The sequence below is a fragment of the Amblyraja radiata genome, unplaced genomic scaffold, assembly GCF_010909765.2.
Source record: "Amblyraja radiata isolate CabotCenter1 unplaced genomic scaffold, sAmbRad1.1.pri S31, whole genome shotgun sequence".
Taxonomy (NCBI): Eukaryota; Metazoa; Chordata; class Chondrichthyes; order Rajiformes; family Rajidae; genus Amblyraja; species Amblyraja radiata.
The window spans coordinates 770,606-798,042 of record NW_022630147.1 but is presented as its reverse complement, the minus strand read 5'-3'; the positions used below and the strand labels follow the sequence as shown (position 1 = coordinate 798,042).

General features: G+C 51.1%; 2 protein-coding genes across 2 annotated transcripts in view; one reads left to right on the top strand and one right to left on the bottom strand.

Moving 5' to 3' along the window:
• Positions 1–27,437, bottom strand: part of LOC116969375 (zinc finger protein 615-like) — an 864,645-nt gene that overhangs the window by 207,127 nt on the left and 630,081 nt on the right. The window lies entirely within an intron of this gene.
• On the top strand, positions 20,875–26,710 carry LOC116969369 (histone-lysine N-methyltransferase PRDM9-like). Its single transcript, XM_033016233.1, has 4 exons — positions 20,875–21,051; positions 22,879–23,330; positions 23,499–24,119; positions 26,707–26,710. Exons 1-4 carry the CDS (start codon positions 20,875–20,877, stop codon positions 26,708–26,710), a joined length of 1,254 nt encoding a protein of 417 aa, XP_032872124.1.

Sequence of the window (27,437 nt, the reverse complement as noted above, 5' to 3'; positions counted from 1 at the left end):
AAGCACTTAACAGACACTTTGAGAATGCTGCAGGAGACCAAACAAGAAACGGCAAAGAGGGGCAAACCTACAGAGGCCTGGCACGTCGTATGCAAAGCAAGGAATTTCTTTGTGACCTTGGACTCATGTATGATGCACTATCTGAACTTTCAAACCTGTCCCAGCAATTACAGGCCCATTCAATCACACTTTTAAGAGCAGAACAGCTGCTGAAGCGCACCATCCGAGTGCTGGCATCATTTAAAGATTCTCCAGGAGAGAAATTGGAGGAAGCATTGAAAGCACAGGCTTTGGGACAGTTTGGATCAGTGTCCCTGGAGTCAAATGCTAAGCTCATGCCGATCAATACAAAGCAGTTCCTACAAAGTCTGATCAACAACATGGAGAAGCGGCTCTCATTTAAGGATGAAATTCTTCATGATCTCAGCATTCTGGATTCAAGCACCTGGCCATCAACACATGGCATACGGCACGGTGAGTCACAGGTAAAACGACTGTGCAGGCGATTCAATCTTTGTCAAGAACAAGCTGTCAATGGAATGAGAGATTTCATCGAGCACCCAGAGAGTGAACCTGAATGCCTCAAACCACTCATCCACTGCATGCAGACCATCCCTTACAGCACTGCAGAGTGTGAAAGGGGCTTCAGTCTGATGAATATTGTGTACACAGACCAAAGATCTAGAATGTTGTTGTCTAGTGTCAGCAATTTGATGATGATCAGCATCAATGGGCCCCCTGTAAGCCTTTTTCAGCCAAGCAAATATGTATCAACATGGTTACGAAGCCATCGCTCTGCCACGCAAGCAAGAAGGCAGAGCACCAATCAGATGCCTGAGTACAAGCAAATTTGGAAAGTTTTGTAAACTAGCAGGCTACTACATTTAAAGTGAAAAACAATTGTTGACAAAATCCCTTTTAGTGGAATACAAACACTTTTCCATACCTGCTACAGTAGCAGGTATGGAAAAGTGTTTGTATTCCACTAAATATCCCTCATGTAACTGTGTATTCACCTTTGTTTGTTACTTTTTTACAATGAAGGGATTGTGGTGTTTGTTTTATTTTGCATGGGTCATGCGCCCTCCGCTGGTCGTTTTTGCGGATGTACTGTTTTTCTTCTCTGTTAAACACTGAACAGATGCTATTTGCATAGGACTTACTGTGATTGAAAACGTGTATTTTGTGATGCTGTGTGATTGTTGTATTAAGTATGAGTGTGAGACGTCTTAGAACAGTTGCTGATATGTTTTATTTATTTTAATTTATTATTTAAGTATTTTTGTATGGGAAACATAATTCTAAAGAACATGTTTTTATTTTGTATTTTTGCATTCATTGTTTCTTATATAGGGTATTTTATTTTATTGAGTTGTAATTGTTTCTGACAAATGACTAACTCTGTTTTTTCTTGTCTCAAAACTCTAAACAGAGCATGCAGCAGCAGCATCAGAAATAAATGTCCTGTGCAAAAGACTCAAGTATCCCGTCGTCTCCTTAGCACATTAGTACTGAGGCCAGGCCGGTTACATATACAGTAGTACAGTGTTTATATAGCCAACAGTTATTTATTTATTGATGCTTTATAGTTTATTTGATGCTAGTGCCTAATGGTCATTTTAATTTGACTGCTTATTGTCCTAGAAACTGATGACAATATCGAGTGTTGAATAATCTCAATTACTTATGGTGGTTGTAGGCTACTGTATGCGACAGTGAGTGTGGCGGTGTTTATAGGACGGGTGTGGAAGAGTCTAGGAGGGAATCATCACAGTATACCCACTACAAAAAACTAGACTACACCACTGCACCCCCCTCTCCCCGGGCCGCACACCCCCCTTTCCCCGGGTCGCACACCCCCTCTCCCCGCTGCCCCGGGCCGCATACCCCCTCTCCCCGCTGCCCCGGGCCGCGCACCCCCTCTCCCCGCTGCCCCGGGCCGCGCACCCCCTCTCCCCGGGTCGCGCACTCCCTCTCCCAGCTGCCCCGGGCCCCGCACCCCCTCTCCCCGCTGCCCCGGGCCGCGCACCCCCTCTCCCCGCTCAAGTCAAAGACCAAAGCGAAGATACGGGAGCGGAGGCGGAAGCAAAGATCCGCTCTTTGGCCGGAAGCAAGATGGGTGCGGCTGGTTGCTAAAATGGGTTCTATAATCACCCATGGATCTGCCCATGACCGTCCCACGTGTTTGCGTGTGAGTCGGCCATCTTGCCCCGCTATAGGATCTTTAGTTTCTATTGCATTTAGAAGGAGTGGTCTATCATGCTCCGCTATAAGATGTACAAACGCGGCCTCCCACCGTCAGGGGGCGCCCACATCCCTTCCCTCCCTAACTCGCTGACATCCCGCACGGTTCGGGCTCCGGGCTCCGGCTCCTCGGGGTCACCGGCCGCAGGATCGCCCCCGGGAAGGGGGGAGGGGTGGATGAGAGGACGCGAGGCCGAGCGGCGGCGGCGGCGGCTATTGTTCGCACCTGAGCTCCCGGCGCTGAGCGACGGCCACGTCCCGTCGTCACGTGACCGGCGAGCAGGTCCCGCCCCCTCCCACTGATGGGCAGCGCCAGCGGCCAATGGCAGCGGGTCCCGCATTCCCCCCGCCCCCTTCCTCACCACCACTGACGGGCAGCGCCAGCGGCCAATGGGAGCGGGTCCCGCATTCCCCCCAGCCCCGACGTCACAAACGACCAGGTCCCCCCCTCCCTCCCCACCACTGACGGGCAGCGCCAGCGGCCAATGGTAGCGGGTCCCGCATTCCCCCAGCGCCCGCCCTCCCCCCCACTGACGGGCAGCGCCAGCGGCCAATGGGAGCGAGATCCGCATCCCCCCCCCCAGCCCCGACGTCGCAAACGACCAGGACCCCCCCCCCCCACTGACGGACAACGCCAGCGGCCAATGGTAGCGGGTCCCGCATCCCCCCCAGCCCCGACGTCACAAACGACCACTTCCTGCCTCCTCCCTCCCCCCCACTGACGGGCAGCGCCAGCGGCCAATGGTAGCGGTTCCCGCAACCCCCCCGGCCCCGTCGTAACAAATAACCAGGTAGACAAAAATGCTGTGGAAACTCAGCGGGTGCAGCAGCATCTATGGAGCGAAGGAAATAGTTGACGTTTCGGGCCGAAACCCTTCTTCAGACCAGGTCCCGTCCGTTCCTTGAGACCGACCAATCAGGCCCGCTATCCCGCCCCCCACCCGCTGGTGACCAAAGATCTTATAGCAAATACTCCCCCAAGGACATTGTTTCCATTCCAGCCCAGGTGCAGACCGTCCTGTTTGTACTGGTCCCACCTCCCCCAGAACTGGTTTCAGTGCCCTAGAAATTTGAATCCCTCGCCCTTGCGCCATTTTCCAAGCCACGTATTCATCAGCAATATCCTCCTATTTCTGCTCTGACTAGCCCGTTGCACTGGTAGTAATCTTACTTTTAAGTTTATCTCCTAGCTCCCTAAATTCACCTTGTAGGACCTCATCCCGTTTTCTACCTATATCGTTGGTGTCCATGTGCACCACGACAACTGTGACTGTTCACTCTTCCCATTCAGAATGTTCTGCAGCCGCTCAGTGACATCCCTGACCCTTGCACCAGGGAGGCAACATATCATCCTGGAGTCTCGTTTGCGGTCGCAGAAACGCCTGGCACCATGGGACCCGCGGCTTTGCCTGGGTGGAGTTTACTCAGCTCTTTCCTCACATGCTCAGCTTTGATGGTCAGGAACGTTTAAAAAAAAGGGCCGAGGAAGTGGACCAGGGGGATTGAGGGGGTTAGTCGGTCGGGGAGCAGAGGGTGGGTGGGCAGATGCCCCACCAAGAAATATGTTTATAAAACAGGTTTAGCTCGTGGGCCCATTCCTGATTGCATTCGCTCCCCAGCCAATGGTCTTGTTGTAGCCCATAATACAATACAATACAATACAATTTTATTGTCATTTGAGCCTCAGTGAGGCTCAAACGAAATTCTGTTTCCACAGCCATACAAACAAAGACAATTCCTAGACATACACACAATTTAATTCACACAAACATCCATCACAGTGAACCCACTGTGATGGAAGGCAAAGTATTTTCTCTCCCCTGCTCTCCATGTCTCTCCCGATGTCCAAGCCCCAGGCGGGCGATGATAAGTCCCACGGTCATTTTAGGCCGTGCCGGGCAATTTACGGCCCCGCTCCCGGTCTAAAAGTCTCGAAGTTGGAGCCCCCGGCGGGCGCTGGAATGTCCCACGGCCATGAAGCCGTGCCGGGCGATGTATGACCCCGCTCCGGGTCGTTCCAACCCCGCGACACGGGCTGGAGAAGTCGCGTTGCTCTGCATACCGCTCTGCATACCGCTCCACACATCCCTCGTGTTGTTCTGCTGACGTTTCAGCTTGTCCTTGCCCTTTCTTCGTCTCGCCTGCCGGTCTTTCTGCGCCCATTTCACCTCCTCCCTGTCAACTTTCCTGTACAAGCCATCGCCGCGTGGCTCTGCACTTCAACGCCCCCTCCCATTCCGAATCCGACCTTTCTGTCCTAGGCCTCCTCCATGGTCAGAGTGAGGACCACAGTAAATTGGAGGAGCATCACCTCATATTTCGCTTGGGCAGTTTGCACCCCAGCGGTATGAACATTGACTTCTCTATTTTCAGGTAGCCCATACTTTCTCCTCCCCTTCCTAGCTTTCCATCAGCCCACTGGCTCCACCTCGTCCTTTGTTCTCCCCCCGCCGCCCCCCCCCCCCCCCTCACGTCAGTCTGAAGAAGGGTTGCCTATTTCCTTTGCTCCATAGATGCCTCCTCACCCGCTGAGTTTCCTCCAGTACTTTTGTCTACTATTCCTGAAGACGCTCTTCCTCTGGTTGAGACGGGTCCTTCGGGCCGAATTCCTTCTTTAGACAGATGTCAAGGGAGTGTGCGGTACAGAGATAAAATGTAATCTGGTATGAGATCTGGGGGGGGGGGGGGGCGGTGGAGAGAAGGAAAGCAAGGGCTACTTGAAGTTAGAGAGGTCATTGCTCATACCGCTGGGGTGTAAGCTACCCGAGCGAAATATGAAGTGCTGTTCCTCCAATTTGAGCTGGGCCTCACTCTGATAATGGAGGAGGAGTAGAACAGAAAGGTCAGTTTGGGAATGGGTGGGGAGTTAAAGTGTTGAGCAACAGTTGGCCGTCGCATACAGCACATAATCCTCCGACATTTTCGCCACCACCAACGGGATCCCACTACTAGCCAAACCTTCCCATGTCCTCCCCTTTATGTTTTCCGCAAAGACCGTTGCCTCCGCTACTCCTTAGTCAACTCGTCCCTTCCCACCCAAACCACCCCCTCCTCAGCAACTTTCCCCTGCAATCGCAGGAGATGCAACACCTGTCCCAATACCTCCACCCTCAACTCCATCCAAGGACCCTGACAGTCTTTTCAGGTGAAGCAGAGGTTCATTTGCACCTCGTCCAACCTCACCTACTGTATCCACTGTTCCAGGTGTCGACTGCTGTATATCGGCGAGATCGAACGCATCGAGATCGAGATCGAACCCCCCCCCCCCCCCCCCCCCCCCCCCCCCTCCTACTCATCTCTGGGGGTGCGCTCTTCAATTACTGCCTGCAGGCAGGAAGAGGCATCACCGTAGTATGGATCGGTTTACCGAAGTGAGGGCGAGGGATAGAGCGATCGGCATCCTTGATGGTCGTGTAGCAGTGGTGGAGGGGGTTTGGTCCTCTGGTGCTGCAGGATACATGTTGGGAGCGATTTCTTCAGGTTGGCTTTACCATATAACCATATAATAATTACAGCACGGAAACAGGCCATCTCGGCCCTTCTAGTCCGTGCCGAACACTTACTCTCACCTAGTCCCATCTACCTGCACTCAGACCATAACCCTCCATTCCTTTCCCGTCCATATACCTATCCAATTCATTTTTAAATGATAAAATCGAACCTGCCTCCACCACTTCCACTGGAAGCTCATTCCACACAGCTACCACTCTCTGAGTAAAGAAGTTTGCCGTCATGTTACCCCTAAACTGATGCCCCTTAATACTTAAATCATGTCCTCTTGTTTGAATCTTCCCTATTCTCAATGGAAAAAGCTTATCCACGTCAAATCTGTCTATCCATCTCATTCATTTTAAAGACCTATATGAAGTCCCCCCTTAACCTTCTGCGCTCCAAAGAATAAAGACCTAACTTGAAGAATAGGAAAGATTCAAACAAGAGGACATGACTTCAGAATTAAGGGACAGAAGTTTAGGGGTAACATGAGGGGGGAACTTCTTTACTCAGAGAGTGGTAGCTGTGTGGAATGAGCTTCCAGTGGAAGTGGTGGAGGCAGGTTCGTTGGTATCATTTAAAAATAAATTGGATAGGCATATGGATGAGAAGGGAATGGAGGGTTATGGTATGAGTGCAGGCAGGTGGGACTAAGGGAAAAAAGTTGGTCGGCACGTACTTGTAGGGCCGAGATGGCCTGTTTCCGTGCTGTAATTGTTATATGGTTATATGGTTAAACCTTTCCCGGTAACTTAGGTGCTGAAGCCCAGGCAATATTCTAGGAAATCTTCTCTGTACTCTCTCTATTTTGTTGACGCCTTTGTTGAAATCCCCGGCTATGATGGTAAATACCTCGGGGTCAGCCATCTGGTGCTTGTTGACCCAAGAAAGGCGTTGGAGAGAGAAGTCAGGCCGACCAGGAGATAAGGGCAGGGAGAAAGGGGAGGCAGATAGGGAGAAAAAAAGGTGAAATCCAGAGATAGCAGAGAGGCCGAAAGGTGACGAGATGGAGGGTGAGAGACCTATCAACTGGTGAGTGGGAAGGTGATAATAATAATATTATTATCTTTTATTGTCATTGCACATAAGTGCAACGAGATTTGGGTATGCAGCTTCCATCCGATGCCATAACTTAAATAACTAATAACATTTAGATTTAGATACCCCGAGAACATGGTTTGTAAAAAGAACATTAAAACAGTCAAAACAGTCTAAAGTGCAGATGTGTCTGTGCGACGTGACTATCCGAGGGAGACAGTCCATGGGGGTGGGGGACACTCAGCAGGGCCGGTTCAGAGCCGCTATAGCTCTGGGAATGAAGCTGTTCCTGAGTCTGGAGGTGCGGTCGTAGAAGGCCTTGCACCGTCTGCCGGAAGGAAGTAGTTCGAACAGTCCATTACAAGGATGTGAGGAGTCTTTGTGAATGGTGACGGCCTTTCTGAGGCATCGTGTGTGGTAGATGCCCTCCAAGGCAGGTAGCTGTGTCCCAATGATCTTCTGCGCTCTGTGGACGACGCGCTGAAGAGCTCTCATCTCCGCCTCCGTGCAGCTGAGATACCACACAGAGATGCCATACGTTAATATGCTCTCTGTGGTGCAGCGGTAGAAGGTAGTCAGCAGCTGTTGGGTCAGACCAGTCTTTTTCAATGTTCTCAGGAAGAACAGTCGTTGCTGTGCCTTCTTGACCAGCGCAGCGGTGTTGGTGGGCCATGTGAGGTCCTCTGAGATGTGTGTGCCCAGAAACCTAAAGCTGGGCACTCTCTCCAGATGGAGATTGGGGCGTATTTCCCATTATGTTTCCTCCTGACGTCGATAATCAGCTCCTTGGTCTTGGAGGTGTTTAGGGATGAAGAGAGAGGGGAATTCAGAGCGAGTGGGTCGGCAAAAGTGAGAGAGGGAAGGGTCAGAGAGGTGCAGAGATGCAAAGAAACGGAGGGAGAGATGCAGTGAGGATGAGAAAGAGGAAGGGGTAAGGGGAGAGAGGTTGACAGAGAGGGGGCTGAGCAGAGAGAGAAAATAGAGAGTGTAGGAGCGAGAATAACAGCTCAGAGAGAGGAAACGGGAAGGATGAAGGGTGAGAGAATGGAGGAGCGAGATGTGCTGCATCATTCCCTGATTTATTTAGGTTTAGGAGAATTCCGAGGCGGCAATTGTTATGTTCTCTCAGTGTTGTTAGTCTTTGGGTCGTTCCTCCTCAGAGGTGATGAAGGCAGAGAATGTTATTGTCCCAGGGCAAAATCAGGTCCATTCCTGGCAGCAATGAGTTACGGTTAGATGAGGCGAGATCACATTGAGGGTGAATCAGAGTAGAACGGCCATTTTAGTCCGAGGCGATCTGTTGAACTAATTCCTCAACTAGTGGACAATGGTCGCCCAGTCCACCTTCAAACTGGGCACCAGAAGCCCTGAGAGCGTCCCTGGAATTTGGGATTTTCTTGCTGAGTGAAGCGGGTGGAAGAAAATCAGATAAACAACATGAGGCGGAGAGTTGGATCTGACGGAGTTTGAAACAATATCCCCTTTGCTGGAACAATGCCGCTGACAATTCCATCTCTCAGTAGCGCCACAATTCCCAGTCTTCAGAGTTTCTCAATCAATTCCCTGAATAAATCTCAACCTGTCTCTTCTTAGTTCTTGGTTTCTTGGTCCTCCAAAATATTCCAAATGGAATTTAAACTGGAGGTGGTGAAGGGAGGGCTTAGAGGTATCAGCAGGGATTTCACTCGGCTGATGTCACCTGTTTGCGAATCATTTCAAAATGTCTATTTTTAAACTCTGTTGAAAGTTCACAGTCCCGATGGAGACGGAACATTGTATAATATCTCCCGGAATGTTCTGCCCCAGCATTTCATTCCTTGAGCTCACGGGACACGTCGCCTGGCAGAGAAAATGCCCGGGCAAAAAGTTCAAGAATATTTCGAGGTGCAGAAGATCTTGTACCCGATCATTGCTGCAGTTGGAGTCCCTGGTAAGTGTTCAGAAGAATTCAAGATTCATAACTCAGTGTGTTAACCGGTGTTGACCTGATTCTGATAGACAATAGAAAATAGGTGCAGGAGTAGGCCATTCGGCCTTTCGAGCCAGCACCTCCATTCACTGTGATCATGGCTGATCATCCCCAGTCAGTACCTCGTTCCCGCCTTCTCCCCATATCCTCTGACTCCGCTATTTTTAAGAGCCCTATCTAGCTCTCTCTTGAAAGCATCCAGAGAACCTGCCCCCACCGCCCTGAGGCAGAGAATTCCACAAACTCACCACTCTCTGTGAGAAAAAGTGTTTCCTCGTCTCCGTTCTAAATGGCTTACTCCTTATTCTAAACTGTGATCCCTGGTGCTGGTCTCCCCCAACATCGGGAACATGTTTCCTGCCTCTAGCGTGTCAAAGCCATTAACAATCTTATATGTTTCAATGAGATACCCTCTCATCCTTCTAAACTCCAGAGTGTACAAGCCCAGCTGCTCCATTCTCTCAGCATATGGCAGTCCCGCCATCCCGGGAATTAATCTTGTAAACCTACGCTGCACCCCCTGAATAGCAATGATCATGTTACAAACTTTCCAACTGATGATTGGTGTACAAGAATTTGTGAAGTTTTTCCATCCTCGAAGCCTGTCTCGTCCCTATTTTCTGTTGTTGATTTCTAGTCTGTTTTATTTGTATGATTTGGTGTATCTTTAATTTTGTATTATGTGGGGGTGGGGCGGGGATGTGGTGGGGGGAGGGGGGGGGGGGCATGTTTGTCTCTTCGCACGACGGCATGCCACATTTTCTATATGGCATCTCTATCCGCACTGCGGCCTTAACATCGTGGATCTGGCGGTCTCTTAATTGGCCTGTCCCACTTTCCTGAGATGTTCACAAATTCTCCCGAGTGTTCAAACTCGCAGAATGTTCGTAACGAGTCCGTCGTAGGCCGTAGGAGTCCGTGAATATATCGTAGCGGCTCGTTATGCCAGCCGTAGGTACTCGGGGCTATTTTTGTACTCGTGGACATTTTTGTACTCGTGGACATTTTGCATCAGGCCGAGAAAGCGTCCCGTCTTACCTGATGCCCCGAGGACCCACGACTGGCATTCCTCCTGGAATCCTCCGAGTCACCGTCAGATGCCGAGTTCGCGGAGTCCTGGTTAAACGCGGCCGGTCACGGGAAGTCTGTGAAACCGGCCCCATCAGAGACTGCGGGCGGCGGCGCTGACTTTAACATCGGGAGCCTGTGATCTCTCAGCGAGATCACCAGTTGTGGAGCTCCATCCGGCGCGGCCTTGTTGGCTTCGGAAGCCACGACCTCCGGTACGGAAGCGGCCGTTCCAGGTGTCCCATGCCGCTGTGAGGATTCTTCCCGACGCAGGAGCACCATCACCAGGCGAGAACGGCCTGGAACATCGGGCCTCCGTGGAGGCAACTGTGGAGGCCTCAATAGGCCCGACTATGGGTGAACCGGGGATGGGGACTGGACATTGTGCCGATCCCCACAGTGGGAGCCATTGTGGGGGGATGTTTTTATGTTTACATTTCTTTATTACAGTTATGTCTGTTTTCTTTCTTTATGTGCTGAATGGCAAGAAGCATTTCACTACACCTAGGTGTATGTGACTAATAAAATAACCTTTGAAACTTTGAACCTTTGAAGGGTTACACATATAAAGGACCATTCCGCCTGTTATAGCGGATGGCTGCTCGTTCCCTCCCAGCCATATAGGAGGTGTGAACGTAAGGTCACTGGGTCATAGGGCTTGACGCACGGAGCCGCTCAATCCATCTGGAGGACATCCGTAACTTCCGGTATATGTTATTAATGCAAGAAAAGCCTACTTTAAAAGTCTCAGAAGTGATAAATCTGGCTGTATATTTTGCTCCAGAGGCGTTTTCGTTTTGTATGTAAAAATCCACTTGAGAACCATGGGCGATTTAAAAATTTTACAGCCAGATGTATCACTTCTGAGACTTTTTAGATGCCAAAGGAATCAAGAAAAAACACAAATAATGCCTTAGTTGATGAAATGCAGTGAGTAAACGGCGAATGTTCGCCAAGCACTTTGGCTGTTGTTGTCCCTTCAGCTCTCGCTTCTATCTACCGTCATTTCTCCTCACTTTTGGAATTCTGAAGTAGCCAAATGTCTCTCACGCTTATCCCGATTTCCATAATTATTTACAGCGCAAAAATGGACAATTTCGGCAGGTTTTAACCGGCCCGTTACGCTGGAAACAATGGTAAGTGCTTACCTGTAGTTCATCGCGTGTAATCCATTTGGCGTAGCTTTACTCTCTCTGAACTGTTACTCTCTCCCGCACACTCTTTATAGACAATAGACAATGGGTGCAGGAGGAGGCCATTCGGCCCTTCGAGCCAGCACCGCCATTCACTGTGATCATGGCTGATCATCCCTAATCAGTACCCCGTTCCTGCCTTATCCCCATATCCCATGACTCCGCTATCTTTAAGAGCCCTATCTAGCAGTCTATTGAAAGCATCCAGAGAACCGGCCTCCAGAGAATTCCACAGACTCACAACTTTCTGTGAAAAAAAGTGTTTCCTCGTCTCCGTTCTAAATGGCTTACTCCTAATTCTTAAACTGTATGGCCCCTGGTTCTGGTCTCCCTCAACATCGGGAACATGTTTCCTGCCTTTTGCGTGTCCAAGCCCTTAATAATCTTATATGTTTCAATCAGATTCCCTCGCATCCTTCTAAACTCCAGAGTGTACAAGCCCAGCTGTTCCATTCTCTCAGCATATGACAGTCCCGCCATCCCGGGAATTAAACTTGTAAACCGACGCTGCACTCCCTCAATAGCAAGAATGTCCTTCCTCAAATTAGGGGACCAAAACTGCACACAAAACTCCAAATGTGGTCTCACTACGGCTCTGTACAACTACAGAAGGGCCTCTTTGCTCCTATATTCGATTCCTCTTGTTATTAAGGCCAATATGCCAATCGCTGTCTTTATTCGCCCTCTCTGCTACACCCTCTCTCTGTCAACCGCTCTCCCCTCACCCCTCCTCCCCCCCTGACTCTCACTGCATCTCTCCGTCCGTTTCTCTAAATCACTCTGACCCCTCCCAATCTCCCTGTTGCCAACCCACTCGCTCGGAACTCCCATCTCTCCTCATTTTCCCTCAATAAGATCACTCCTCATCCTGATTGGCGCTCCAAGGAATAAAGTCCCAGCCTGCCCCAACCTCTCGCTGTAGCTCAGGCCCCTGGAGTCCCGCCAACATCCTCGTAAATCTTCACTGCGCCCTCCAGCTCCAGTAGAGTCGCTGCCCCCCCCCCCCCATGTTCCCCACAGATGCTGCCTGACCCGCTGCGTTACTCCAGCACTCTGTGAAACGTCACCTACCCATGTTCTCCACAGATGCTGTCTGACCCGCTGAGTTACTCCAGCACTGTGTGAAATGTCACCTATCCATGTTCTCCACAGATGCTGCCTGACCCGCCGAGTTAATCCAGCACTCTGTGAAACATCACCTATCCATGTTCTCCACAGATGCTGCTGACCCGCTGAATTACTCCAGCACTGTGTGAAATGTCACCTATCCATGTTCTCCACAGATGCTGCCTGATCCGCCGAGTTACTCCAGCACTCTGTGAAACGTCACCTATCCATGTTCTCCACAGATGCTGCCTGACCGGTTGAGTTACTCCAGCACTTCGAGTTAGAGTCGTAGAGTGATACAGTGTGGAAACAGGACCTTCGGCCCAACTTGCCCACACTGACCAACATGTCCCGGTTACACGAGTCCCATCTGCTTGCATTTGGTCCATATCCATTCAAACTTGGCCTAACTATATACCTGCTTATAACTGTATAACGTTGGGATAACGTTCTTAAACGTTGGGATTGACCCAGCCGGAACTCCCTGCTCCGTCAGCTCGTTCCATACACCCACCACCCTCTGTTAAAAAGTTACACCTCAGATTCCTATTAAATCTTTTCCCCTTCACTTCCTACCTATGTTCTCCGGTCAACGACGACCCCCCCCCCCTCCCCCCCCCCCCCCCACTCTGGGCAACAGATTCTGTGCATTCAACTAAATTGTGCTCTATGCAAGATTCCAGCATCTGCAGTTTCTTGTGTCTCCCTCACCTATATCCACCTATCACTTCTGAAGATGGGTCTCAACCTGAAACTTCACCCATTCATTCTCTCTAGAGATGCTGCATGTCCCGCTGAGTTACTCCAGCATTTTGTATCCACCTATCACTTGCCAGGCTTTGTCCAACCCTGATCTCTCTTTTCCAGCTTCACCCCCCACCCTCTCCAATCAGTCTGAATAAGGGTCCTGACTCAAAACGTTGTCTGTCCGTTCGCTCTAAAGAGTGGAGGAACTCAGTGGGTCAGGACGCATCTGTAGAGGGAAGGGAATCCAAGGCGACCACTCCCACCTCTCCTTTCCAACTTCCTCCACCCCCCACACCAAGCAGTCTGAAGAAGGGTCCTGACCTAGAATGTTGCCTGTCCATGCTCTCCAGAGGTGCAAGTTACTCCAGGAGATTGTGTTTCTTTTTGTAAACCAGTATCTGCAGTTCCTTATATCTAGACTAGGCGTGCATTCCACCCTACACTTGCGCTCGGTCCGCCAAGGCCTGCTGGATCTCCCGGTTGCCAACCATTTTAACTCACCTTCCCATTCCCACACTGATCTTTCTGTCCTGGGCCTCCTCCATTGCCGGAGTGAGGTGACACGCAAACTGGAGGGACAGAACCTCATAGCGTACAGACCAATGACATGAACATTGAATTACCCAAATTAAACGGACATCCTCCCCCCTCCCTCGTGGGCCATCTCTTCGTCATTCCTCTGTCATCTTCTCGCTCGCGAAAGGCGTCAGGATTAATCTGGAGTCACCGCTTCCCGTACTTTAAGTATGTTTTAAAAGTATGTTTAATGTTTCTAGGTTTGTTTTACATGGGGGGGTATTGGGAGAAACTTTGATTTAGTCACTTACCTCGACGGAGATGCGATTTTTCTCCTTTGCCGAGGATCGCCCGTGAGGATCTCCAACCTCGGGGCCTGTGGACTTTAACACCATGAAGCTCGCGGTCTCCGGTGGGAAGAGGCCGACTCGGGAGCTCCATGCTGCAGAGTGTTCCAATCCGTCCCGACGCCGGAGTTTCCGTCGTCCCGACGCGAGGACTTCGGACATCGGACCGTCGGCAGCGGCGACTGCGGAGGATTCAACAGCCCCGCCCAGGGGTGAACAAACGAGGAAGATGGTTGAACTTTATTCCCTTCCATCACAGTGAGGAATGTGGATTCCGCTGTGGCGGATGCTTCTGTTAATTTTTATTTTATGTGGCTGTGTGTCTTGTTGCTTTTTATTTAGTATGGCTGTACGGTAACTCAAATATCACTGTACCTTAATTGCCACATGTAACAGTAAATGTGAACTGATCTAACTCTCATGAAAACATCCAGTGAATTGGCCTCCACTGCCTTCTGTGGCAGGGAATTTCACAGATTCACAACTCTCTGGTTGAAAGAGTTTTTCCTCATCTGAGTCCTAAATGACCTACCCCTTATTCTTAAACTGTGCACCCTGGGTCTGATAATATCCTAGTTATATAATACAAATTATAACGTAAGATATTTTATTAAGTAAAGATTAATTTGACTTATTTGGGTTTTGGTTTCTGAAGCTTTGTAATTCTGTGCTGTAGATGAGCTGGGTGATCAGGAAATTGGAGGGCAGCATTCAAACTGCATCCAAGCTGCTTCCTGTTCTTCCCAAGCAAAATATCTTGACAATGGTGGGAGAGGATGTGTTTCCTGAAAAGGTGCTGGCTTCTGCAAAGAGAAGACTCGAGATGTGTTTCCTTTGGAGTTGGGTCTCTGTAAACAAGAACCTCTGTGGGTAATTGATAAAGATCCTTACATTGTTTAAGATCTTTGACTAAGTTCCTGTTGTTTGGTGGTTTGTAACTAAAGTTTGTGATCGATATAACCGTAGCATGAGAAGTATTGTGTTAGTGACAAGAATGCTTTGAATGGGTATACTCTCTGATTGATGTGTTAGACGTCATTGCTCCAACTCTGTATAAACATGTGACTACGTTTCCAAAATACTATAAAAAGATGCTGTATGTCTTTGTCCATTAGAGTGATGGCCCAGGAGGTTTAAATATGTGTTGCATACTTGACTTTGTATCCCCTGGCACTCTCGCTGGCTAAATGATCAGTAAAGCTTGTGTTGGTTGGTCTAACTTATTGTGAGTTGACTGTTCTGTACTCCCCCGACATGGGGAACATGTTTCCTGCATCTACCCTGTCCAATCCATCACTAATGTTATACGATTTTATTAGAAACCCGCTCATCCTTCTGAATTCCAGTGAATACAAACCCAGTCGACCCATTCTTTCAACATATGTCAGTCCCGCCATCATCATCATTTCCTGAGAAGGTTGGCATTTTCTTTCATTATTGATAACACAACATGAATTCCGAAGAACACAGTTAGGTCAGGAAAAACTTGCTTTATTTGTTACGCAAGGCACATATGCGTCAAGACTTTCTTTTTAAAAAAAACTTTTAAATGCTTTTAAGTTTTTGGGCCAGTGGCAGCCAGCTGGTACTGCGAGCCGTCGACTGTGTGCAGCTTGGCTCACTTTTGCATTTTCACTTGGGTACAGTATGAATGAGAAGTTGCTGATACTGTTGCTTGTCTGCTCCTCGACAGGACCAAGGAGGGCTTGTATTAGGAACACTTCTCCATTCGTTTCCCACCACGGATGGCTGACCTGTTGAGTTCTACCGGTACTTTGGAGGGGAATGGTCAGGCGACGTGTCGGGTCTGGACATTTCTATGGACTAATGGAGTCGGGGGGGGGGGGGGGGGGGGGGGGGGGGGGAGTTTGAAAAAAGAGTTGGGGTCGGGACAGACTCCGGGATTTCATTTGGATGAGGGAGAGTCTCCTCAAATTGGAGCATTCTGCATCATGTCATTGGGCTGTAAGGAACAGATAGGTGACATTTCAGAGTGCTGGAGTAACTCGGCGGGTCAGGCAGCATCTATGGAGAACACGGATAGGTGACATTTCGGATCAAGACCTTTCTTTAGACTAACACTATGTTGACAGTTGAGGGGGTGATCGGCAGATGAGTGAAGTGACAGAGGCGAGGGAAAATAAGGAGATAAAAGGATGTGAGATAAGGAGAGAGGAATGTATATGTGCAGCTTTAAGGGACATTGTTCAGGTAGCATTTGGAGTATTGCATACAGTTCTTGTCACTCCATTACAATACTGATGTGGAGGCTTTGGGGAAGGTGCAGAGATGGTTAACCAGAATGGTTTAAAAACAAGGACCTGCAGATGCTGGTTTACAAAAAAGGACACAAAATGCTGGAATAAATCAGCGGGTCAGGCAGCATCTCTGGACAGAAGGACTGAGTGACATTTCGGGTCGAGACTGAGGAGGGTCTCGACCAGAAACGTTACCCATTCCGTCCAGTATTTTGTGTTTACCTAAACTGCGCCGATCCAAGTGACGGTGTGCCAGCAGGCTGCAGCGGGCAAAGGTCTTGCCACAGAGAGGGCAGGTGAAGGGGCGCAGGCTGGTGTGGACTCGCCTGTGCTCCAGCAGGTGGTCAAGGCGGGTGAAGCCCTTACCACAGGACGGCAGGGGAAGGGACGCTCACCACTGTGGGTACATGGTGCTGCCACAGGCTGGACATGCTGGTGAAACCCTTGCCACACTCAGCGCACACAAAGGGTTTCTCTCTGGTGTGTATCCGCTGGTGCTCCCGCAGCCCCCATGCTTTCTCGTCACAGTGGGACCAGCTGCACGCCGGCGTGGGCCCGCCGGTGCTGCCGCAACCCCCGCGAGCTGTCAAACGACTCACCACAGTACGGGCAGTCATAGGGCTGGCCACTGGAGTGCTCTCCACACACCGGGCTGGGGACGGGACTGTCGCCGGCGTGCACCCGCTGGTGGAACAGCAGACGGGTGGAGTTGGTGAAGCCCTTGCCACACTGGGCACAGGTGTAGAGGCGCTCCCCGGTGTGCAGCTGCCTGTGCACCTTCAGGTCCTTGGACGACTTGAAGCCTTTGCCCCAGTCGGAGCTGGTAAAGGGCCGCTCACTGCTGTGCACCCGCTGGTGGTCCCGAAGCTCCGACAACTGGGTAAAGCTCTTGCCGCATGTGGAGCAGCCATAGGGCTTCTCGCCCCTGTGCACTTGCCAATGGGTCACCAGGGCATTTGGCGTCTTGAAACTTGCCGCACTCCGAGCAGTCGAAGCCGTGTTCTCCCGTGTGCACCCGCCGGTAGATCTCCAGCTCGCTCGGGCTCTGCCAGTCCTTGCCACACACGTCGCACTCATAACGCTTCTCCTTGTTGTGCCCCATCATGTGGTCCTCCATCAAAGCTCAGCCCCTCAAAGCTCAACCCACACACCGAGCCGGGGGGGGGGGGGGGGGGGCGCACCTGCACCCTGGCCGCCCTCAATAGCCGCTCACGTCCACGTCTCCGTACACAGCAAAGGCTCCTAAACCCTGCAGGAGGGGAAGAAAGAGGGTCAACAAGCTGGCAAACAGGACATTACTAGCACATGTTGAGTGTGTTTATGGCGGAGGAAACCGTTACATCATTCTGCGCGGCACACTGGCGCACCGGTACAGTTTCTGCTTCACCGCCAGAGACCCGGGTCGATCCTGACTACGGGTGATGTCTGTGTGGAGTTTGTACGTTCTCTCCTTGACCTGCGTGGATTTTTACTCCGAGTGTTCCGGTTTCTTCCAACATTTCAAAGACGTTCAGGGTTGTAGATTAATCGGCCTCTGCAAAATTGCTGAATTGTCCCTAATGTGCGTGGGACAGCGCTGGTCGGTGCGGATTCCGTGGGCCGAAAGATTTGTTGTTTCCACTCTGCATCTCTAAACTAAACTAAACTCCGACGATCCTCCAGTGCTTCTACGCAGCGGCTGTGGAAAGCATCTTGTCCGGAAATATTAGCATCTGGTTTGGGAATTGCTCTGCCCAGGACAAGAAGGCTCTGCAGAGAGTAGTGCGTTCGGCCGAACGCACTATGGGAACTTCACTCGCCCCCCTGCAGGAACTATACATCAGGAGGTGCAACTCCAGAGCCCATAAAATCATGGGAGACCGCTTCCACCCATGCAACGGACTGTTCCAGCTGCTACGGTCAGGCAAACGCTTCCGTTGCTATGCTTTGAGAACGGAGAGGTTGAGAAGGAGTTTCTTCCCAGATGCCATTCGGACTGTAAATCTCACCAGGGACTAACTTTACTGAACGTTTTTCCTTCCAATATTTAATATGTAAAATAATATGTGTGTGTTTATGATTGTGTTTATAGTTTGTTTGGTTGTTTGCTTGTTTGTCTTTTTGCACAAAGTCCGCGAGCATTGCCACTTTTCATTTCACTGCACATCTCGTATGTGTATGTGACGAATAAACTTGACTTGACGAGTGTCGATCCAGAACGCCACCCATTCCTTCTCTCCACAGATGCTGCCTGACCCGCTGAGTTACTCCAGCACTCAGTGTCTATCTTCTCCACAGATGCTACCTGACCCACTGAGTTACTCCAGCACTTTGTCATAGAGTCATAGAGTGATACAGCGTTTGAAAGAGGCCCCTCGGCCCAATTCGTACCCGCACTCCTAGATCCCTCGGCTCCACACATTCCGCAGGGCTCAGAGTTGTACAGAGTCCTAGTGAGACCACACCTGGAGTATTCTGTGCCGTTTTGATCCCCTAATTTGAGGAAGGACATTCTTGCTATTGAGGGAGAGCAGCGTAGGTTTACAAGGTTAATTCCCGGGATGGCGGGACTGTCATATGCTGAGAGAATGGAGGGGCTGGGCATGTATACTCTAAAGCTTAGAAGGATGAGAGGGTATCTTATCGAAACATATAAGATTGTTAAGGGTTTGGACATGCTAGAGGCAGGAAACATGTTCCCGATGTTGGGGGAGTCCAGAAGCAGGGGCCACAGTTTAAGAATAAGGGGTAAGCCATTTAGAACGGAGGCGAGGAAACACTTTTTCTCATACGGAGATGTGAGTCTGTGGAATTATCTGCCGGTTCTCTGGATACTTTCAAGAGAGAGCTAGATAGGGCTCTTGAAGATCGCGGAGTCAAGGGATATGGGCAGAAGGCAGGAACAGGGTACTGATTCGGGAAGATCAGCCATGATCACATTGAATGGCGGTGCTGCCCCAGCGCCTCGCCATTCACAGTGAAGATCCTGCCCTGGTTTGACTTCCTAAACTGCAACAACCTCCCCACCCCCCCAAACAACGTGATCTCCTCCCTGCCCCTTACCCCTATCGCCTCCTGCTCCTTACCCCCCTTTGCTCCCCCCCTCCTCCCCACCCCCACCAGGCTCTCTACCCCCTTCCTTGACTCACCTGACCCCTCACTCTCCCCCCCAGTTCCCTGCCCCACAAATTAATCCTCCTCGGCACCAAACCCACTCCCCCTTGAATCCCTCCCCCTCCCTTTGCTCCCTGCTTCCCCCCGCTACTCACTTCACCACTTTTCCAACCCCCAGCCTCTCACCACCTCTCTCCCTCCCCCAGACTGTCTCCTCTCTCTCACTCTCTCTGAACCTCTCCCCTTATTCCTGCCTCTCTCTCTCTCTCTCTCTCTCTCTCTCTCTCTCTCTCTCTCTCTCTCTCTCTCTCTCTCTCCCCTCTCTCTCCATCTCTCTCCCCCTCTCCTCCCCTCACCTCTCTCTCTCTCTCTCTCTCGCTCTCTCTCTCTCTCTCTCTCTCTCTCTCTCTCTCTCTGTCTCTGCGTATCCCTCTGCAATTGGATCATCGACTTCCTCATTCACAGATGTCCGTATTGGTGGAAATGTGTCAGCCTCGATAACAATCAGCACGGGAGCACCTCAAGGCTGCGTGCTCAGCCTCCTGCTGTACTCATTCTATTCTCATGAGTGCGTAGGAAGTCACAGTGCGAACTCCATCATCAAGTTCGCTGATGATACCACTGTTGTCGGACGTATCATTGATGGGGATGAGTCAGAGCATAGGAGAGAGATCGAGCAACTGTCCATATGGTGCCAGCGCTATAACCTGGCCCTCAACACCAGCAAAACCAAGGAACTGATTGTGGACTTTGGAAGGAGTAGGAGGGGGACCCACAGCCCCATTTATATCAACGGGTTGAAAGGGCCAAGAGCTTCAAATTCCTGGGCGTGCACATCTCTGAAGATCTTTCCTGGTCCGAGAGCACTAATGCAATTATCAAGAAAGCTCATCAGCGCCTCTACTTCCTGAGAAGCCTACGGAGAGTCGGTTTGTCAAGGAAGACTCTCTCTAACTTCTACAGGTGCACAGTAGAGAGCATGCTAACCGGTTGCATCGTGGCTTGGTTTGCAACTTGAGCGCCCTGGAGAGGAAAACAACTACAAAAAGTAGTAAACACTGCCCAGTCCATCATCGGCTCTGACCTTCCTTCCATCGAGGGGATTTATCGCAGTCGCTGCCTCAAAAAGGCTGGCAGTATCATCAAAGACCCACACCATCCTGGCCACACACTCATCTCCCTGCTACCATCAGGTAGAAGGTACAGGAGCCTGAAGTCTGCAACAACCAGGTTCAGGAACAGCTACTTCCCCACAGCCATCAGGCTATTAAACCTGGCTCGGACAAAACTCTGATTATTATAACCCATTATCTGTTATTTGCACTTTATCAGTTTAATTATTCATGTGTGTATATATTTATATCATGGTATATGGACACACTGATCTGTTTTGTAGTAAATGCCTACTATGTTCTGTGTGCTTAAGCAAAGCAAGAATTTCATTGTCCTATACAGGGACACGTGACAATAAACTCACTTGAACTCCAACTCTCTCTCTCACCGTCCAGTGCGGGTCGGCTCCATCTTGGCCGTGGCGTCATTTCCGGGCTGTGGCCGCCCCGCAGCCTGCGGGGCATCGGGCCGGGCAGCGACGTCATTTCCGGGCTGATGCCTCTCTCCCCCCCGCGTTGCGCGGTCTCTCTGTCTCTGCGGGGCAACGGGCCGGGGCAGCGACGTCATTTCCGGGCTGAGCCCCTGCCCGCGCGGTCTCTCTCTCTCTCTGTCTCTGTCTCCGGGGCAACGGGCAGCGGGCGGGCGGATGAGCCGTGAGTGAGTGAGTGAGTGAGTGAGTGGGGACCCGGATGGGCCGGGCCGGGCCGGACGCGGTGAGAGGCTCCGGTGGATCAGGGCGGGCGGGGCGGGCGCGCTGGCTGGGGATTCGGTGCCGGGGGGTCCAGGCCGCGGCCTCGCACCCGGGAGACAGTGACTGGGCCTGGGGTTGGCGGAGCTCGGGGAGCCGGGCCTGGGCCTGGGGTCGGGTCTGCGCCGGGTCCCGCCGCCGCAACACGACCATCAATCTCGGGTGGGGCTGGTGGGTGGGCGCCGGGCGGCCGGGGCGGTGGAGGAGTCATGTCGCCGCTGTGGGGAGCGGGTAGTCGGGACACAATCTATCTCTATCTCCAACCTGCGAGGTTGGTCAATCTGGTTTTGCTGTCAAATAGTAAACACTGACTGCACGATAATGTACACACATCTCTCTATCTTTCACTCTCTGTTCTGTCTGTCTCTGTCTTTCTCTCTCTCTCTCTGTCTATCTCTCAATTCAATTTCAATTTCAATTTAAAAACTTTATTGGCATGATAAAAAATACATTGCTGGGATGTCAGGACTGTCTTATGAAGAAAGACTGGATAGACTTGGTTTATACTCTCTAGAATTTAGGAGATTGAGAGGGGATCTTATAGAAACTTACAAAATTCTTAAGGGGTTGGACAGGCTAGATGCAGGGAGATTGCTCCCGATGTTGGGGAAGTCCAGGACAAGGGGTCACAGCTTAAGGATAAGGGGGAAATCCTTTAAAACCGAGATGAGAAGAACTTTTTTCACACAGAGAGTGGTGAATCTCTGGAACTCTCTGCCACAGAAGGTAGTCGAGGCCAGTTCATTGGCTATATTTAAGAGGGAGTTAGATGTGGCCCTTGTGGCTAAGGGGATCAGAGGGTATGGAGAGAAGGCAGGTACGGGATACTGAGTTGGATGATCAGCCATGATCATATTGAATGGCGGTGCAGGCTCGAAGGGCCGAATGGCCTACTCCTGCACCTAATTTCTATGTTTCTAAGATGTGCTGTATTTCCTTCGCCAAGGATTATTCTTAGTTTTGATGTGTCATCTAGTTCTTTAAAATCGGGGGTTGACACACTGAGTTTGTCAAAGTATGCTTTCCTTGTTTTGTCAAATTTATTGCATTTTAGGAGGAAGTGCACCTCTGTTTCAACCTCATCTGTCAAACAGTGGCCGCATATTCTGTTTTCTCTTGGTTGCCAGAATCTCTTCTGTCTTCCTTTTTCAACTGCCAAATAGTGGTCACTTAATCTGTAGTTGGTGAGGGTCTGTCTCTGCTTTATGTCTCTAACAGTTGAGAGATAGTCTGCCAATTTATAATCTATTTTTAGGGCTGTCTCTCTCTCTGTCTCTCTCTCTTTGTCTCTATCTCTGTCTCTGTCTCGCTCTCTTTCTCTCTATCTATCTCTGTCTCTCTCTCGCTCTCTTTCTCTCTATCTCTCACCTCTCCCCTCACAACCCCCTGTCCCTTCTCTCCCTCCCCTCACTTTCACTGTCCTCATCCCCGTCCCCATCCCCCCCCTTGCCACCTCACCAACTCTCCCCTCCTTCCCCATCATATCACCCCTCTCACTTCCCCACCCATCCCCGCTCACCTCCCAAGCCCCCCACCTCCTCAAGCACTTGTAATGTTCATGTGTTAGTAATGGTTCTGTTTGCCAGCTTGTTGATCCTCTGTGTTCCCCTCCTGCAGGGTTTAGGAGCCGTTGCTGTGGACGGAGAGACGGAAATGTGAGCGCCCATTGAGGGAGGCCAGGGTGCCAGTGAGCCCCCCATCTGTCCGGTGTGCGGGCTGAGCTTCGAGGGGTTGAGGTTCAGTGGAAGACCACATGGCGGGACACAACAAGGAGAAGCGTTATGAGTGCGATGTGTGTGGCAAGGCCTGGCAGTGCCCGAACAAGACCCTCCAGCGGATGAAGACGGGAGAATGTCCCTTCGACTGCTCGGAGTGCGAAAAGAGTTTCAAGACGACAAGTGACCTGAAGGCCCACCGGCAAATGCATATGGGCGAGAAGCCCTAGGGCTACTCCACCTGCGGGAAGAGCTTTACCGGGTTGTCGGGGCTGCGGGAGCACCGGCGGGTGCACAGCAGTGAGTGGCCCTTCACTTGCTCCGACTGCAGCAAAGGCTTCAAGTCATCCACGAACCTGAAGGTGCACAGGCGCCTACACACTGGGGATTGGCCCTACAGCTGCAGCGACTGCGGCATGGGCTTCACCCAGTCTAGCGGCCTGCTGCAGCCCCAGCGCACTCACACCGGCGAGAGTCCCTACACCTGTGTCCAGTGCGGCAAGGGCTTCATCCATTTGAGCAACCTGCTGAAGCACCAGCGCACCCACAACGGGGAGCGTCCCTACACCTGTGCCCAGTGCGGCAAGGGCTTCACCAGGTCCAGCAGCCTGCTAGAGCACCAGCACACCCACACCGGGGAGCGTCCCTACACCTGCGCCCAGTGCGGCAAGAGCTTCACCCATTCCAGCAGCCTGTTAAAGCACCAGCGCAACCACACCGGCAAATGCCCCTACACCTACGCCCAGTGCGGCAAGGGCTTCACCCGCTCCGACAGCCTGCTGAAACACCAGCACATCCACACCGGCGAGAGTCCCTACACCTGCGCCCATTGCGGCAAGGGCTTCACCAGGTCCAGCAACCTGCTGGTGCACCAGCGCACCCACATGGGCGAGCGCCCCTACACCTGTGCCCAGTGCGACAAGGGCTTCACCCGCTCCGATAGCCTTCTGGAGCACCAACGCACCCACACCGGCGAGCGTCCCTACACCTGCGCCCAGTGCGGCAAGGGCTTCACCACCTCCAGCAACCTGCTGAAGCACCAGCGTACCCACACCGGGGAGCGCCCCTACACCTGCGCTCAGTGCGGCAAGGGCTTCACCAGCTCCAGCAACCTGCTGAAGCACCAGCGTACCCACACCGGCGAGCGCCCCTACACCTGTGCCGAGTGTGGCAAGTGCTTCACCCGCTCTGACAGCCTACTGGAGCACCAGCGCACCCACACCGGGGAGCACCCTTACACCTGCAACCAGTGCGGCAAAGGCTTCATCAGCTCCACCAGGCTGCTGTCCCACCAGCGGGTGAAGCACTTGCCACTCACTGCTGTGCATAGCAGCGACCGTCCTCTCCCCAGCCCGGTGTGTGGAGAGCGCTTTGACATGGCCTCTCACGCTCTGTCTCACCAGCACGTGCACACCAGTGGCCAGCCCTACGACTGCCCGTACTGTGGTGAGACGTTTGACAGTTCGCGGGGGTTGCGGCAGCACCGGCGGGCCCACGCCGGCGAGCAGCTGCTCCCGCTGTGACGAGAGCATGAGGGCTGCGGGAGCACCAGCGGATAAACACCAGAGAGAGACCCTTTGTGTGCGCTGACTGTAGCAAGGGTTTCAACTGCATGTCCAGCCTGTGGCAGCACCGGCGTACCCACAACAGTGAGCATCCCTTCACTGCCCGTCCTGTGGTAAGGGCTTCACCCACCTTGACCACCTGCTGGAGCACCGGCAAGTCCACACCGGCCAGCGCCCCTTCACCTGTCCGCTCTGTGGCAAGACATTTGCCCGCTCCTCCAGCCTGCTGGCACACTACCACGTGGATAGGCGCAGTTTAGGTAAACACAAAATGCTGGAAGGAATGGGTAATGTGTCTGGTCGAGACCCTCCTCAGTGTCGACCCGAAATGTCACTCAGTTCTTCTCTCCAGTGATGCGGCCTGTCCCGCTGAGTTATTCCAGCATTCTGTGTCCTTTTTTGTAAACCAGCATCTGCTATTCCTTGTTTTTAAGCCATTCTGGTTAACCATCTCTGCACCTTCCCCAAAGCCTCCACATCAGTCCTGTAATGGAGTGACCAGAACTGTATGCAATACTCCAAATGCTACCTGACCAATGTCCCTTAAAGCTGCACATATACATTCCTCTCTCCTGATCTCACACCCTTTTATCTCCTTATTTTCCCTTGCCTCTGTCACTTACTTCACTCATCTGCCGATCACACCCTCATCTGTTAATACAGTATCAGTCTGAAGAAGGGTCCTGACCCAAAATGTCACCTATCCATGTTCACCACAGATGCTGCCTGACCCGCTGAGTTACTTCAGCACTCTGTGAAACGTCACCTATCCATGTTCTGCACAGATGCTGCCTGACCCGCTGAGTTACTTCAGAACTTTGTGTTAGAGTCATAGAGTGATACAGTGTGGAAACAGGACCTTCGGCCCAACTTGCCCACACTGACGAATATGTCCTGGCTACACTAGTCCCACCTGCCTGCATTTGGTCCATATCCCTCCAAACTTGGTCGATCCATGTAACTGTCTATAACTGTTTCTTAAACGTTGGGATAGTCCCAGCCTCAACTACCTCCTCCGGCAGCTTGTTCCATACACGCACCACTCACTGTTGAAAAGTAACCCCTCAAATTCCTGTTAAATCTTTTCCCCTTCACCTTGAACCCATGTCCTCTGGTCCTTGATTCCCACTCGCTGGTCAAGAGATTCTGTGCATCTAACTAAATCGTGCTCTATCCAAGATTCCAGCATCTGCAGTTTCTTGTGTCTCCCTCACCTATATCCACCTGTCACTTCTGAACATGAGTCTCAACCTGAAACATCACCCATTCCTTCTCTCTAGTGATGCTGCCTGTCCCGCTGAGTTACTCCAGCATTTTGTATCCACCTATCACTTGCCCGGCTTTGTCCAGCCCCATATCTCTCTTTTCAGCTCCCCCCACCCCCACCCTCTCCAATCAGTCTGAAGAAGGGTCCTGACTCAAAACGTTGTCTGGCCATTCCTTCCAGAGCAGTGGAGGAACTCAGTAGGTCAGGCCGCATCTGTAGAGGGAAGGCATGCTAAGGCGACCACTCCCACCTCTCCTTTCCAACTTTCTCCACCCCCCACACCAAGCAGTCTGAAGAAGGGTCCTGACCTAGAATGTTGCCTGTCCATGCTCTCCAGGGGTGCCAGTTACTCCAGCAGATTGTGTTACTTTTTGTAAACCAGCATCTGCAGTTCCTTGTATCTAGACTAGGCGTGCATTTCACCCTACACTTGCGCTCGGTCCGCCAAGGCCTGCTGGATCTCCCAGTTGCCAACCATTTTAACTCCCATTCACATTCTCACACTGACCTCTCTGTCCTGGGCCTCCTCCATTGCCAGAGTGAGGTGACACACAAACTAGAGGGACAGCAACTCATAGCTTACAGCCCAATGACATGAACATTGAATTCTCCAAATTAAACGGACATCCCCCTCTCCCTCGTGGGCCATCTCTTCGTCATTCCTCTGTCTTCTCGCTGGCGATAAGGCGTAAGGATTAATCTGGAGTCACCGCTTCCCGTATTTTAAGTATGTTTTAAAAGTATGTTTTAGTGTTTCTAGGTTTGTTTTACATGGGATGGGGGGTGGGGGGGGGGAGGGGGATTGGGGGAAACTGCTGGATTCTGCTGTGGTGGATGTTTCTGTTAATTTTTATTTTAAGTGGCTGTGTGTCTTGTTGCTTTTTACTTAGTATGGCTGTATGGGAACTGAAATATCACTGTACCTTAATTGGCACATGTGGAAGTAAATGTGAACTGAACTAACTCTCTCTTGAAAACATCCAGTGAATTGGCCTCCACTGCCTTCTGTGGCAAGGAATTCCACAGATTCATAACTCTCTGGTTGAAAATGTTTTTCCTCATCTCAGTCCTAAATGACCTACCCCTTATTCTTAAACTGTGGCACTTAGTTCTGATAATATCCTAGTTCTATAATATATATTATAACGTAACGTATTTTATTAAGTAAAGATTAATTTGACTTCTTTGGGTTTTGGGTTCTGAAGCTTTGTAATTCTGTGCTGTAGATGAGCTGGGTGATCAGGAAATTGGAGGCCAGCATTCAAACTGCATCCAAGCTGCTTCTTGTTGTGCCCAAGCAAAATATATTGACAATGGTATTGGGGGTTCAGTATTGATGTGGATAGAGAACTGGCTGGCAGACAGGAAACAAAGATTAGGATTAACGGGTCCTTTTCAGAATGGCAGGCAGTGATTAGTGGGGTACCGCTCAGTGTTGGGACCCCAGCTATTTACAATATATATTAATGAATTGGACGAGGGAATTGAATGCAACATCTCCAAGTTTGCGGACGACAAGAAGCTGGGGGGCAGTGTTAGCTGTGAGGAGGATGCTAGGAGGCTGCAAGGTGACTTGGATAGGTTGGGTGAGTGGACAAATGCATGGCAGATGCAGTATAATGTGGATAAATGTGAGGTTATCCACTTTGGTAGCAAAAACAGGAAAGTAGACTATTATCTGAATGGTGGCCGATTAGGAAAAGGGGAGATGCAACGAGACCTGGGTGTCATGGTACACCAGTCATTGAAAGTAGGCATGTAGGTACAGCAGGCAGTGAAGAAAGCGAATGGTATGTTAGCATTCATAGCAAAAGGATTTGAGTATAGGAGCAGGGAGGTTCTACTGCAGTTGTACAGGGTCTTGGTGAGACCACCCCTGGAGTATTGCGTACGTACAGTTTTGGTCTCCTAATCTGAGGAAATACATTCTTGCCATAGAGGGAGTACAGAGAAGGTT